The following is a 15,633-nucleotide window of genomic DNA, read 5'->3' as shown; positions in this document are numbered from 1 at the left end:
CGTTCTGCAGAGGTTGCGGACAGCTTCATAGTTTGCGTCTTAACTCGTTGCACCACCAGGGAAGCCCCGGACAATGTCTTTCCATCCAATCTCTCTTTGGAAGCAGAACTTTCCTTGCAGCATCGCTGAAAGTGTCACTTTCAAGAATAAACAAGTTTATTGGTGCTCATGATTGAATGAATAAATGAATGAATGACATTGCTTTTCTGTGTCCTGATCCCACTCCGGCCTACAGGGAGTGCCCTCCTCGCCCGGTCTTCTTCTGCGCCCTTGCAACGCTGTCCGGAGTTTGATTGGCGCTCCCTTTGCTTCACTAGGCACCAGGTGCGAGTTGCCGCTCCTAAAAGTATCATGGTCCTTATGGGCTACCGTAGCCTGCCACAGGTCTGCGCTCAGGGCACGCGATGCCGTTGACCCCATGTTGTCTCTGGGCACTTCCGAGTTGTCCTTTTTTGGTCCGCCGCTCCTGCGCCTGCGCCGCTGCTGCACCTCCCCACGTGGAGGGATCCTGGGCTGGCTGGTGCGGGGCAGGCAGCTCGGCCAGCGCTGTCTTCCTGCAGGCTCGCAGATGTCTGCTGACAACTTGCTCGTGCACTCGGTATGTACTCAGTACAGTCTTCGGAGAGACAAGACGCAAAAATCACTGAGCGCCTTTGATCTCTTCCCATCCCAGGAACAGGGGGACGTGGGGGGAATTGGGGGTACGCTGGGGAGGTCCAGGGCTCGCTTTATTGACGGATCGGCCAAGCAATTGAAGAAATATCTCAGAAATACTTCAAACCGGCTTGGAACTACAAACAAATATGGGGATTCTCATGACGATGAAATTACTAGTTTAAGAACGTGAAAGCGTAACTTTAGTTTTCGTTGTGGAGTTAATTTAAGCACTTAGGTTTGCTTGTTAATTTATTTCAGCGACTCCCAGGCGTCTTCATGTTTGTGAACTGTTTGCTTGTAAACACTTTATAATTTCCCCTTAGAAAATAAAAGCGAGGGAAGACCTTTGATGGCCCTGCTGGGTGCTGACCCATCAGGGAGGGTGGCTGGTGCTGTAACTCCGTGCAGCTGGGGTCAGACGCGGGTTTCTTAGTTTTTGCTCAATGACCCTGATCAGGTGGCCTTAACCTCTTCAAGCAAAAGGTTTTTCCGTTGTAAAGGGATAATAATCCTTCTCTGGAAAGGCTGTTATGAGAGCGAGTATACACAAGTGCCTACTATGTGCTTGTCCAGTGAGCCTTCTGCATGAGGATATAATCGTTGTTCATGTGTTTCGTGGTTATTGTTCCATATCTTGCATGAACCAAACCTTCAAGACTTCACTCAAACTAAGAACAGCTGCTGGTTTTACCCATACCTCCCTTCCCCACACCTTCTTCTTCTTTTTTTAAAGATTTATTTATTTATTTATACAAGCACTGGGTACAGTCAGAAGCGTGGGAGGGTGAGTGAATTCACCAGAGCCAGAGCGGGGAGCAGAGCAGGCAGAAGGACCGAAGTACACTGCTGAGGGGAGCAGCAGGCAGCAGGAGAGGTCTGTGCGCCATGTGGGACCCTCCTCCGGTGGCCGGGGAGCAGCCAGGGATCGAACCGGCGCTGCAGAGGCTGCGGGCAGCTTCGCAACCCAACGCTCAACCGCTGAGCCACCGGGGAGGCCCAACCCCACACCTTCTTCTTTCTCACCACCCCCATGCATGGGCTGTGGCCAGAATTCAGGATGTCTCAGACTCTGCAGATCATTTTCAATGACCCAACTCAACAAATGACCTCTCTTGCTTTTAGCCAACAAACGGGAGTTCGCTGACAGCCCTTAAAAATTACACTTTCCTGCTTCAGCACCCATGCTTTCCTCCTGTTAGCCCCTCACTGCCTTCTGTCCTCTGCTGCTCTCCATTGTAATCTCTACATTCCAGTGAGGGCAAACAAGTAAGAACCAGCGTGAACCCAATCATTTCATTCTTCTGCCTGCAACCTGCCCTGACCGGGATAGCCCTCAGGCTCCACCCCAGCGCCCCGGCTGTGCTCTGGCCTGTACTGCTTTCCAAAAGCACAATTGATATCAGCCTGGGCTGATTTCCTCACTGAATTGCCCTGGGTACAATGTGGGCTTTGGGATAGCGTGTTTGAAAGGAAGACAAATGCAGAAGAAACTGGGAAGCTTTTCAAAAGAGGCTTATTTGTGTCCAGGGAAGGCAGTGAGGAAGGCAGTCTTGCAAGTGAGTTTGAAAAACAATCATTGTATCAGTTTAGCAGGAATTGAGGCACCTAAGGGCCTTGGGGTAGGGGGAATTTCACATGTCCAGCTGATATCATAGTTTAGTGGGATTCTTGGTATTGGAGAAGATCATGAAAGTATTTTGATCCCAAGCCACAAAATCCTAGGAAATATTACCGTCTTGGACAAATCCACTAAATTTAAAGGCCTTACTTAAGATGTTTGCAATGGTGAAATTTGATGCAAGTTTTTCAGAAATTTGAACCAAAATTAATCCTTTATGAAACTCTTCTATAAGCATACATTTTTCATGTGGGTCACACAACATTTAAGTAAGGAAGGTGGGTGGGCATTTCAAAGTGGGTGGTAACTAGAAACCTGTAGGATTTCCATAGACTGCTTATTTAATGTAATTGAAGCCAGTGTGTGCTGTTAATTTAGCCCTTGAACTATCACATATTCTTGCCCCGTGAAGCCTTAAAAAGGAATTCACAGACATTATAGATAAGTAAGCATATTTTTAGAGGCACCTAGTAGTTGAGGGTATACCAACGTCATTGTCCCCAGGAGGAGGCTCTCAGCCAAAACCTAGATGCAGGCAGATTGGAAGCCAGATCCTGAAGCAGCAACTTTTAAAGTATGATGCAAATATATGCAGTTCTGTAGAACTATAAGCATAAGTTCCGCCAGCCACCAGAACAGACAAAACTCTTTCCTGAGTGGTGGTTGCAAAGGTTGGGATACCAGATGAGTGTGTAAGCTTTTTGGGGAGACACTGGCAGCTTGGAGTGATGCAGAAAAGGAGAGCACAGATATGGTATTCACTGACCTCAGTCCTAGAAGCATACTTGGGTAGGTCTCTAGATGTGTGCTAAGCCAGAGCTCTGGCCATCAGGCCAACACAATAGGATAAGCCAGTAGGTCTGTTCACAAAAAGACTGGGGGTGTATTTCTGCCTTCAGTCTCTGCTGTGCCCTAAGGGGGTAGCAATCAAGAACTCCCTCTCCATTTGTTAGCATCCCATGGAACCCAGGAACACAACACCGTTGGCTTCCAATGCCAGGTGATTGAAGGGCATCCCCTGCATGGCAAACGTAAAAACTGAGGCCCCAGATCTAAAAACTGGGACAGCAGACATGTGCACAAGCTCCTTCAGGAGACCCTCTGAAGCCTGGCAGAGGGAGTATGCAAAGATGGTACTCAAGCTGCTAGCGCATGAGAGGATGTAAAGGTGGTGACTGCTGGGAGGGGACTGAAGAAGAGCCCAGACTTTGAAAAAGAAAAAAAAGGTGGTGCCAACAGCTGCAGCAGGGGAGAGAGAGTACAGGTTGGCTCCCACGGGCTCTGTCCACAGAACACTGCAGCCCCCTGGAGGTGTTAGTGCCTATAAGGCTGCCACTGCTGTAAAATAAGCCTCTTGCAGAAAGCCTGGTGCCTTGCAGTTGCCTGCATTAGGTACTGGGCAGGTGAGTCCTAGTAGGCGAGCCCTTTACCAGTTGTCTCAGTTTGCTAGATGGCCGCGTGGTGCAGACCTTGTCTTGGGCTTGCCTCAGGTGCAGGTCTGATGCCTGATGTGGGTTTCGAGCCCTTCAATCCTTATGGGGAAGCACTGGATTTTTATTTTCCTCCGTGTTGTGGGTTAGCTGTTGCCCAGTGGGCGGTAGGATTCGCAGGTGAAAGGTGGTGTCCTCGCCTGTCCCACCCACTTCCGTGTGGATTTTTCAGTGTGGATTTTTCTCTTGATCACCTGATGTATTGGAGTCACTCACCTTGTCTTTGTTTTTTGTTTTTCAGGGGAAGGTGTATATGAGGTGGTTGATTCGATGTGTCTGCAAGAGGAGGTGAGTTCTTGAAACTTCCTATATTGCCTCATTCCTTTTTAAGACTATATTCCATGATATGTACATATATTTTGTTTATGCATTCATCTGTCCATCGACATTGGGTGGTTTTTAACCCTTTGGATATTGTGAATTTTCTTTTCTTTTTTTTTAAATATTTATTTATTTATGCATACAAGAGCTGGTGGGGTACAGGCCAGAGGTGCAGGGGGGTGACAGGATTCACCAGAGACAGAATGGGGAACAGAACAGGGAGACTGACTGAGATACGCTGCTGAGGGGAGCAGCGGGAGAGTCAGGAGAGGCCTGCCGTGCCATGTGGGTGGCTCCCTGGCTGCCCGGGGACTCGAACTCATGCTGCAGAGGCTGTGGACAGCTTCATAGGTTGCGTCTTAACCCCTTGCGCCGCCAGGAAGGCCCTATTGTGAGTTTTCTGTGAACGTTCATGTATAAGCATGTCAGAATGCCTGTTTTCAGTTTCGTGGGGTGTACAGGAACACGTGGGAGAAAGACTGTGGGTCTGTTGGGCCGCCATCCCAGGCTGGGTAGGTTCCTCATCGGTACTAACAGTTTAAAAGAGAATTTTGGAGCCCCTGGGGTCATCATCACAGGTGTTAATAGTAATCAGGGGAACAAGCCAGCGGGGAGACAGCACCTTGAGCCCCCCACAAATCTTTACTCTTTCTCTGGGTTCTCACTGGCGTTCTCTCGTGGTCTCGCCTCTTCTGTAGTCACACGTCCTCCTGTAGCCGTCTGTAGGGGCAGGATGACACAGGGCAGGTTCCTCTATGACCCTAGCAGACGGGGTAGAGGAGAGAGTCCTGGAGCCCTCAGTGGCTTTTCAGGCTTTTATTGGGATTTACCGGGTACACGGCTGGCAAAGGGTGCCAGGGGGCTGGGAGGCCTGCCAGCAATTCTTCACTCTTTCTGGGCTCTCCGGCGTTCTCTGCTTCTCTCATGGTTCTGCTCTTCCATTCGTTCTGCTCGTGGTTCTTTATGCTTCTCTGCTCTCCTCCTGGCGCCCCCGTGACGCTGCCTTTATAAGCCCAGTCTCTCAGCACAGGTGTACCCACTTACGCATGCCCACACCCTACTCCAGGTGCCCGCCATCAGTCATGCATTCAGGATCACAGGGATCCATCATCAATCCTAACGGCGGGAGGGCAGAAAAGCCTGATGCTTTTACTTCCCCTATACCTTCCTGTCTCCAAGTGACACCACCCTTCTATCCCTGGCCTCTAGGCTCAAGTGTGCACTTATGCAGGCCCACACTCATGCTCCAGGTGTCCAGCATGCAAGTGTGCCCCATGCCCATGCCCCAAGCACCTTCTGCATCCACACAATCAAGGCCGCAGGTGATAGCCACAGAGACTAGTCGTGTAAAAAGCCTGATTAATTCCATTTATCCTACAGGGTCCTAGGGTGATTCTTTTTATCTCATTGGGCTGCTACCAAACTGCTTTCCAAGGTGGCCTCAGCCTTTTTCCATTCCTGCCAGTTATGTCTGAGGGTTCCGATTCTCCACAGCCTCACCCACCCGTTATTTTCTGCTTTTTAATTTTTGTTTATAGTCAGCCTAGTGGGCGTGAAGTGCTATCATATTGTGGTTTGGATGTGCATGTCCCTAGCATCAATATGTTGAACATGTTTTTAAATGCTTATTGGCTATTTATATATGTTCTTTAGAGAAACATCCATTTAAGTCAAGAAGATCATTTTTGTACAGTGTTTTTAGGATCCTAGTCTCCACTCCTTCCTGAGGCGTTTTTGTGTTTTGACGGACCTCTTGTGTTTATAAACGCACCAGCAGCATTATTGTACCCATAAGGTTCAAGCAGGTTCTGACAGGACTTAGGAGCTGCCTTGCAGTTTCCTTCCACTCCACTCACATTCAGTGTGAAGGCAGCAACTGTTAACATAGATTGAGCTTCCTTCCGTAGGGTACCTTTTGTTATCACATTGACATTTCTTAAAAACTGTTTTATTCCCATCGGATGTCACTGCTGAACAATTTCTGGTACTGAACATCAGTAAGAACCTTTAGGTGGTGCTCTTTGGTTATAAACATTTGTTCTTCAATTTATAGTGTTGGGTTGGCTTGTCGGAAAAAGTCATGACGCATTTTTTGCTTGGAAAAATACGTCATGACTTTTCTGACAACCCAGTAGTAGATCCCTGTAAAAAACTGGCCTTTAATTTTCTCCGTGGGACTATCTCCCAGGTCTACTTTAAACATCTTCTTACACCTTTTCTATTGCAGAGGCTAATACTCTGCCCCGCCCCTTCCCATTTCCAAAGGGTTGCCCTGATACAGACTTGAAATTCAGCTCTAGAAACAAGCAGTTCACTGTGTGATAGCAAAGGAGGGGAGGAGGACGGTAGTGCAGTGGTTGAGCGCTGGGTTGCGAAGCTGCCGGCAGCCTCTGCAGCGCCGGTTCCATCCCCGGCTGCTCCCCGGCCCCCAGTGAGGGTCCCACATGGTGTGCAGACCTCTCCTGCCGCCCGCTGCTCCCCTCAGCTGAGCCTTTCAGTCGTCTGCCTGTTCTACTCTCCGCTCTGGCTCTGGTGAATTCTCTCACCCTCCCGCGCCTCTGACTGTACCCAGTGCTTGTATGTATGTATGTATGTATGTATAAATAAATAAACAATCCTGAAAAAAAAAGAGGGGAGGAGGTACTGATTTATACCTTAAAAAGCACCCCTAGACTAATAGCTTTCTTATTGCTGGTTGGGAATTATGCCTGTCAAAGAAATCCCCCATCTCTGTCAAGTATCCTGAGACACACCTCCCTGGGCAAAATTGCTCTTACCCACTATCGGTGCATGCCCTCCGCCTGTCTTCTCTCCCTCATGTTTTCCCTAACTTTATTTCTCACCACAAAGGACCCCTAAGTTCCTTTAGAAACCTTGAAGGCCTAGAGTCTTCTTTCATATACCCTACTCTATAATAACTTGAGATATTTTAAAAGATTATCGAAAGATTTTACTAAAGCATTTATTTTATAAACAAAATATACATTAATCTTAGATTTACAGAACATAGAAATAATTTATCCAAAGCAATTTGCATTTTCAAATTGTTTATATTGCACCCAACAGTGTAGTGTTTGACACATTTGCATTGTCCACCTTTCCCACAATTGCAAAAACAGGAGAGAAATCTGAAACTGACAATTACACAAGCTAACTTCTTTAAAAAACACACACACAATTCTTTTTATTTACAAGGAAGAGTTGTAAACGTTCAGAAATTTGCTTCCATAAAGAGCCATTCATTCCTCTATCATACCTAGAAAAATGAACTATATACATGTGATTTTCTCATAGAAATTCAAAGGGACTAATGATAAATTAACAGGATTACTGAAAGCACTTCTGTCTTCGCTAGAATAGGAAAACTGGTATGTGAAAGACACAAAATGGGAAAAAGCTTAGGAAAAGAACTTTCACCTCTGAGTATATACGGATGGTCCCACTTGCAATAGTTGAACATAATTGTTAGACTTTATGAAGGGGCAAACGCTGTATGCATTTACTATAAACTGTACTTCAAATTTTGAATTGGGGCATTTTTGGTTTTCATTGTCAATGTAGAATTTAACAAATTACATGAGGTATTCAACTCTTACTATAAAACAGGCTTTGTGTTAGATGCTTTTGTCCAACTGTAGGCTAATGTGAGTGTTCTGAGAATGTTTAAGGTAAAGTAGGCAAAGGTGGAAGAATTAAAGTTAATTGTTTTCAACTTTTCATTTGTGATGGGCTTATTGGGACAACCCCATTAGAAGTTGAGGACTCTCTGTAGTTTACATAATTACCTGAAGTTTACAATTTTAAAAGGATGTACTGTTAGCCTGATTTAAAAAATGTGACTTCCAAACAGCCTTTTCTCTCTAGACATGACAGTTGAACAAAAGAGTGAGGTCTCTGGTTCAAGTCCCTTATAAACTACATACAGGCAGGCACAAAGGTTGCTTTTCAAAAGAAAGCTTTGCAAAATATTCTGCAATTTATCACTGATATCCTCAGTTTCTAAAAACTTTTTCAAAAGTCCATGGATATTTAAATGTATCATTTTAAATGAAAACAGGGACTAAACACTGTGGGATAGAAAGAGTAAACATAAGCAATATGCTACTTTAATCCACAGTAAACCGAAAGAGAAATGAAACCTGTGCTTAGAAAAGTTTAAGTCATTTTCCTTCATTGAACTGAATTATTAAGCCAATAGAGAACATGAAACATTATCACTTCCAGGCGATGAACACTGAATCTTGTCCTTACCATTGTAAGTAAAAGATCTCTGTTAATAAGGCAAAATACAGGAAAATCTGATTGTGACTTTAGGATGCAATGCCGTGTGAGGACGACAGGTGGCGCTTTCTGCTCCTGGCGCCTTGGATGGAGGCTGCACACCTGTCCGCGGTGGGTGATGCCAGCAGTTGCGCAATAGGTCAGGCAAGCAGGTATTCGTGGCCTTGCTGTTGCTTCATAGTCCAAGCCAGGCAGGTTGTCATAAAGGTGATCATCTCTTTGTCATCCTTGTGACAAATTCCATTTTATAAAAAGTCCGGTGAGTCTTTCATAAAAAAATAGACCTTTCCTGTGTGGCTGTCTCGCTGCAGGCCCCCTCGGAGCGGAGGCGTCAGCTCTCCACGGTCCTCCTGTACTCGGCGGTGCCCTCGGCGATGATGGCGTCCAGTGGGGCGCGCTTCTTGCGGATGCTGCGCCCCGAGGAGATGAGGTCGGCGTAGCCCCGCTGGTGGGAGAAGGCGTAGCCCGAGCGCCTGGCGGACACCCCCCTGCGGAAGACGCTCTGCCGGCGCTGCCACTGCTCCTCGGCTTTCAAGCGCTTGCGCTGCTTCAGGATCTGCAGGATGGGGAGTGGGGACAAGCAAGGTCAGAGCCTGGCCCATGGATTGGGACAAGGGTCACACTGATGCGGAGCCCCGACTCCCCAAGCCCACCCCCCTCATCTTGATGGGGCATCACATCCTGGTGGTGGTGGGCAGGATGTGGAGAGGGGTTACCCTGGGTTGCCAAGGCTCCCACTCACCAAAACTGGTCCTTTCAGCTTGCCCCACCTCACTGCTAACTGGCCAGAGAAAATTCTCTAGGCCTCTTTCCCTTGTTGCTGTTTATGGAAAGGGAGATCGGGGGGCACTGAAGGTTGCCTGCCAGCTTCTGGACTTGCTGCTAGTAACTGAGTTTATATAGGGCCCTGCCCCTTCGTACAGCCCCTCCTAAGGGTGGTACTGGATTCCCCCAGGCATGGGCGTGTGACCTAATTCTGCCTGAGACCTGAGAGAAGCCAGCTGGGCCCCTGGGTGGAAAGCTCTACAGTGAAGGGAAAGCTACAGAATAATCCCTTTTTCTTCCCCCTGGTACTGACATGTCAGGAGGCTGGGCCCAACTGCTGTGTCACCATCCACCTGAAGATGGCAGAGATGGGAAAACACCAGCCCCTTTCTCCACCTCAGGTTGCTCAACCTACTGAGCCTGCTAATTATTACGCATGTGGAGGTGCTAGGCTAATTACTGAAGCATTTTGAGCCACAGCTTTCTGTTACTTGCAGCTAAAGGAATCCTGCTATAAAAGGTGACATGTTTAAGAAAACCCCCCTATTTGCATGGCAAAGCAGGGCAGTCCCATCTACAAGACTGGAGTTAAATAAAGGAGTGGCCATAAAAACTGTTTACACCAAACTTTTCATAAGCCTAGATGTTTACAGAAAAGCTGCTTACGGGAAATGCTTTGGTTTCTGTGAGGGACACTCAGTTTGGAGAGCCCTGTCTATTTCTTTACCTTATCACTTTCTGATGGCCAGATGGTCATGTACAGGAATCGAATGGCCACGACAGGCAGTAAGCACACGGCCACGGTCAGGATGATGGTCAACCAGATGTATGGCTGTCTCAGCGCATTGGAAGCTGTGCCTGTGAGTAACAGTCGATGAAGGACGGTGAGCCTTGCGTGTTATAGTTAATATCCCAGAATCAAAGTTTTGCAACCAAGAGATCACCTCAAAACACTCCCGTCACTGAACATTTTAAAATCAGACTAAGTAAACCAAGACTAGGAAGGCAAATGTATATTAAGTAAATAAGGGGGGGGAAGGGGGTGTGTGTGTTGATGTTGCATTGCTTAAAATTGCAAAAGTCAAAATGCCAGTAACAGGTAACACTACCAATTGTGAGACATGCCTTTATATAGACCACTCCGTTTCAGCAGCTCCGAGGATCATTATCCCCTTTGCCACGTAAAGAAACTGAATCATGGAGAAGTAATGAAATCTGTTCACGGTAATAGAATTAGCGGTTCTGGCAACTCCTGAATTAAAAACCATATCCACCCAATCAGTCAGGCTTTTCTTGCTGCATCTGGGCTTCCAGTTTATGTCAGGAAATAATTCTATAATGCAATCAAGTAAATTATATATTTATACACAACTAATCTTCTAGAGCCAAATTATCACAATGTTTTCTGTACTTATATTCTAAGTTTATGAAAATAATAGCCTTTATTTTTTTTTAATGATTTATTTATTTATAGGGCCTCCCTGGTGGCACAAGTGAGGGTTAAGCACAGCACTGTGAGGCTCTCTGCAACCTCTGCAGCACGAGTTTGATCCCCGGCTGGCCAGGGAGCAACCCACATGGCACAGCAGACCTCTCCTGTCTCGCCTACTGCTCCCCCGAACAGTGTATTTCAGTCAGTCTGCCTGTCCTGCTCCCCACTCTGTCTCTGGTGAATCCTCTCACCACCCCCGTGCCTCTGGCCTGTACCCGGTTCTTATATGCATAAATATTTTTTTAAAAAAGATTTTGTATCTTGTATGTGTAAATTAATCTTTAAAAAAAATTATATATATAAGAACTGGGGTACAGGCCAGAGGTGCGGAGTGGTGAGAGGATTTACCAAAGAAAGAGTGGGGAGCAGGATAGGCAGATCCACCAAATACACTGCTCCGGGGAGCAGCAGGCGAGACAGGAGAGGTCTGCTGCACACTGTAGGTCACCTCCCTGGCTGGGGATTGAGTCATGTTAGAGTGGCTGGCAACAGCTTGATAGTGCTGAGTCTTTAACCCCTGCACCACCAGGGTCTTTATTTTTTAAATGTAACTTTTTACATTGCTAAATATGAGTTTAAAAAGTACTTCCCCTGGGAATATTCTAAGTCACAGTGTACTAATTTTTTTTTTAAACACAAATAAGACAAACAACCAGAAAAAAGGAGGCCAATCCCAAGCAACAAAGGGTTACCATAGACTAATCTATGAGAATTTTTTTTTCATTGAATTCAGTGAATCCAAGCTACTGTATTCAAAGTTCATACATTCTAATTCATATATTTATTTTATAATACCTATTCATTGGTTCTGGTATTGCCAATACATCATTTTATAAAGTTGTAAAATGCTGTGCTTTCTAAGTTTACGTAGTGCTCTGCATACATATTTCCAATGATGTAGTTTATGTTTGAGTTCTAGAATTCCATCATACGGGTATTTCAGTTTGATTAGCTAGATCTTTGGATGGTTTCCATTCATGAACAACTAGAAAAGCCAGGTGTGGTGGTACAATCTTTATGCAAATTACCTTTCTAAAGTTTGGCGTGTTTCATTTATCTCAGGGTATTTTACCCAAGTGGAAATATGGGATCAAAGTATACAAAGTTTTATAGTTTACTATGTATTTCCAGATAGTGATTTGAAAAAATTAAACTTACAGTACCACCAGTAACCCATGTATACTCAATTTCCTAATAACCTGCCCATGTTAGGTTTTAATGGGGGGGTAGGTGGGAGTGAAGAAAGTTTTTTTCTAACTTAAGAGATGCATAGTTATATCTTCAGGTTATTTTAATTTGACTGGTGGTGATAAGAGGAAAGCAATTTTTAGTAGTAAAGATTTACATTTGTATTTTTCAGATATTTCACCATCTAGACTGATGACATGTTCCTGTACATCTTTGGAATTTAGGAAATACCCACCTGTAAACTGAAATGCAGATGGAAAGAGGACATGCATCCCGGCACTATGAATGTCAAACATGATGCCGAAATAAAGCGCGATGCTTCCAAAAATTGAAAAAGCATTCACAAAAGTCCAGTAAGAAGTATCCAAGCCAATCTGTTGGGGAAGTAGAGAAAAACAGAGCACTCACTTTGGGGAGTTAGCGAGAAATAAGTGATCGAAGAAACTCTGAAAATAGATTGAAGCAACTAGGCGTGAACACTGAACAGACTCTCCTTGGCTCAGGCCAGAAATAGAACATGTGCTTGGTAGGGGGGGTGGGGGTGGGTGAACAGAACTTTCACATTTTGTAAAGTGGCAGCAGCTCAGGTCAGAGGGAGCACGGAAGCCAGGTGGATGTGCACACTGGGCTGTGTACAGAAATACAAGTGCCAACAAACTGAAAACAGTCACATACCTGGAAATTGACGGTTATTACAAGAGCAGAGGCAATCGTGACAGCAAAAGATTGGTAGTCTGAAGGAGCCTCTCCATCCTGGCCCACGGTCTGCAGATAAGCTCCAAGAGGTATGAAGAAGAGGGACATCGACGTCAAAACCCCATGCAACAAGCTTGCGAAGAATTTCTTATAGTTGAATAGTGAGTCCTTTTGGCCCACCACGTAGAGCCCAGGGAAGCGAATGCTCAGTTTGTCACTCACATCCTTGAAGGGAAAACACAATTAGAGCTTTGTACCCTCTTTTAGGATCCAAGACTCAAGACTCAGAGCTGTTACAACTTGAATCTCTCACCAAGTGTTTCAGCTTACTAGTAGGGCAAAGACTGGATAGTTTTAATGTGTAGAGATGACCATAATACTTTAGTCCACCATACTTGCTAGTCATTTCAGAGAGGGGCTAGGGAGACATTTATTATCTTGTTGCGTATGGAAAGAACCCAAGTTGGTAATTCAAAAAAACACCTAAGGAGGCTGTTTTTAGTGAGGGGGGTTAGGGGTGATTGTTTTCACACTCTTTCCCAGACTTTTTTTTGCTATGCTGATCACTTTATTCCAAGTTGTCCAAAGTGGATTCCAAATTGTTTTTATTCATTAAAGCGCTTTCTCTAACAACTGTTACTAGATTATCTAGAAGGTGGATAGTTTAGGACAATTTAGGAACTAAATACATGTTTTGAAAAGTATTAAAATTATCATTTAAGGGTCACCCTGGTGGTGCAAGGAGTTGAACACAGCACTGTGGGTCTGTCCGCAGCCTCTACGGCACGAATTCGATCCCTGGTTGGCCACGGAGCTACCCACATGGCGCAGCAGACCTCTCCTGTCTTGCCCGCTGCTCCCCTCAGCAGCATATTTCAGTAGATCCACCTGTTCTGCTCCCCACTCTGTCTCTGGTGAATCCTCCCCCAACCCGCACCTCTGGCCAGTACCCCAGTTCTTATATGCATAAATAAATCTTTAAAAAAATTATCATTTAAAATGATTGTTATTATGCTGTCAGGTGTCTTAACAAGAAAGTGTTAGTGTCTAAGAGGAGGGAAGAACCTTGGCCAGGAGTTCAGTGCACTCTCCTTACTATACACACAAGCAGCACGGCAGGTACCTTGTTGCCTGACAACAGAAGTGTAAGAGTTTGCTAAGAATGAAGTGAAAACCAAAGAAATGCTGTTACCCTGTCTCAGGGGTGCTGGGGCTGTTGGAACTGCCCCAAGCATCATGAGGCTCCTACCTGATCAAGCAGCCCCGTGAGCAGCACAGGCAGGCTGGAGTAGAGCACGTTGTACAGGGTGATGAACCAGTCCTCGTATGCAGTCTGCGAGGAGATCAGAGTCACAATTGGGAAGTATTGCCAGCCTGCCCCTTCCCTCTCAAAGTGGGTATGTCCGCAGACTGAGTGGGGTCTTACCCTGCCAGCATCAACAGCCCTCATCTACAGCTGTAAATAACACGTTCGTTTCTATGGAATGGGCAGAATCAAAGACCTTCCTATAGAAACGAATTTCTTCTTAAATAGGAGGGAACATAGCCTCCAGTAAGTTTTTGGAAAAGGAGTCTATTGTATGTGAATTATGCTGGAAAAATAAAACCGGTCCAAAAGCGCACAAGTAGCATTCATATTTTCTTTAACTTACAAGCCCAGCAGTCCCATTTATGTTTTGTAAAACAGGATTTGACTGGATATAAGAAATTATGACCTCAAAGGTAGGTCTGTGCACACCCTCACCTCAGGGTGGGATAGAAGACAGGGGCTCACCCAGCACCCACTGTCACAGTCCTACACAGAAGGCCCCCCAGGTGCCAAGTCGCTCCTGGCCCTTTTGTGGCATAGGTCAGAGCGGCTTGTTTGCATCCAGACACTGACTTAGGTTTACCTTTTACTAATGAGGTTCTGTATCATCATGTAAACATGCTCCATAGGCCCCCCACCCCCATTTTAGCAAAACAAAGCAACAAGTGGAGACATGACAGTACCTCAGCCATCACCCCAAATTGATAGAATCACTGGAGCCCGGGTCACAATGCAACTTCATAGTTCCAGAGTCCAACAACTTGATATCAGTATTCTAATCTAAGGTGAAGGCACAAGCCAGTAGACCAGCAAAAAATTCTACCTTTTTAGGTAATATTTGCACCAGAAAACAGTTGAGAAAAGTAATCCCTGGTCTTAATAAACCTGTGCTGTAACTATTCAGATTGAGCACCGAAACAAGTGAGGAGGGCAGAAGCGTTTGTCCAGGGGTAGTTTGGTTTTAGAGAAACAATCTGCTCTTCAAGTAACACGAGGACGGTGGCACCTTTGTGTTACCTGTGCCGAGTACCCGTTGAAGAAGGAGTACCAGAAGTGAGCCAGGGTAAAAGCGAAGTTCTTATAGAAGAAGTATCGTAGGAACTTGCACATCCGGATGTAAGACCAGCGGCCGTGAACCAGCAGCAGCCTCTGCAAGTATCTGAACTGGGCAAAGGAATAGTCGCTCGACATCACGGCTTGCATGCCTTCTTGTCCGCTTATCCCAACGCCTATGTGGGCAGCTAGAGGGCACAGGGAAAAAAAACTGAATCGCAAGGCAAAACAGAGGGAAGATAAAAATGTTTCCACGGCAAAAACAAGGAACAAAGACATTCATGGAACAATACATATGAAAAATCTTGCTCCCCGCCCTCTGAACTCAAAGTGAGAGGTGTAAGTTGCTAATTACAGCACATGGTTGGGCCTCCATAAATGTTTGTGAAAGGAGCTCAGGTGGGTGGTGAATTCCATTGGCATTATCTGCACAGCTCGTAAGCCACCCCTCCCACCCACAGGTGAGCCTCAGGCACCTGTGTGTGCTGTGCCTCCCTGACCAAAGCTGAGTCAGTCACAGACAGATAGGTGATGTGTGGTAGATGTTACAAATTGGCTCTCAACCTTCAATCCACCCTTGTTCTAAAGGGAAAGCAAATAGAAACCCTCCGGTGCCCAGACGTTGTAGCTCGGCTCTCTGAATTAGGTTTCACTCCTTGACCCAGCTTGGAAGCAGAGGTGAACGGGAGCCCAGCTGCCCTGCCCTGTTTGACATTTCTGGGACAAAGCCCATCTCCATTTTCTAACTGCCCTCGTGGGCCGA

At 45.9% G+C, this 15,633-nt stretch overlaps 1 protein-coding gene and 1 long non-coding RNA gene across 5 annotated transcripts in view; one reads left to right on the top strand and one right to left on the bottom strand.

The window, feature by feature from the left end:
• The first annotated feature begins 513 nt into the window (after window positions 1–513).
• Window positions 514–12,349, top strand: LOC119243015 (uncharacterized). The gene is made up of 5 exons (XR_005124608.1): window positions 514–598; window positions 4,007–4,053; window positions 8,679–8,952; window positions 9,882–9,992; window positions 11,985–12,349. It is a non-coding gene; the product is annotated as an uncharacterized LOC119243015 (long non-coding RNA).
• The window catches only part of ATP8B1 (ATPase phospholipid transporting 8B1), a 116,460-nt gene continuing 107,877 nt past the window's right edge, over window positions 7,051–15,633 (bottom strand). For all 4 annotated transcript variants that reach the window (XM_037508472.2, XM_054694018.1, XM_037508471.2 and 1 more), the window contains exons 23-28: window positions 14,835–15,058; window positions 13,758–13,841; window positions 12,488–12,733; window positions 12,048–12,186; window positions 9,860–9,990; window positions 7,051–8,923 (exon numbers count right to left, since the gene is read on the bottom strand). In XM_037508472.2, the coding sequence (XP_037364369.1) occupies window positions 8,699–8,923; window positions 9,860–9,990; window positions 12,048–12,186; window positions 12,488–12,733; window positions 13,758–13,841; window positions 14,835–15,058 (1,049 nt within the window). In that variant the 3' untranslated portion in view covers window positions 7,051–8,698. The remainder of the gene's footprint in view (window positions 8,924–9,859; window positions 9,991–12,047; window positions 12,187–12,487; window positions 12,734–13,757; window positions 13,842–14,834; window positions 15,059–15,633) is intronic.

The sequence above is a fragment of the Talpa occidentalis genome, unplaced genomic scaffold, assembly GCF_014898055.3.
Source record: "Talpa occidentalis isolate TD23 unplaced genomic scaffold, MPIMG_talOcc4v2.1 talOcc4.13, whole genome shotgun sequence".
Taxonomy (NCBI): domain Eukaryota; kingdom Metazoa; phylum Chordata; class Mammalia; order Eulipotyphla; family Talpidae; genus Talpa; species Talpa occidentalis.
Note: the sequence above shows the minus strand (reverse complement) of the source record. Positions and strands in the feature narration are given on the sequence as shown.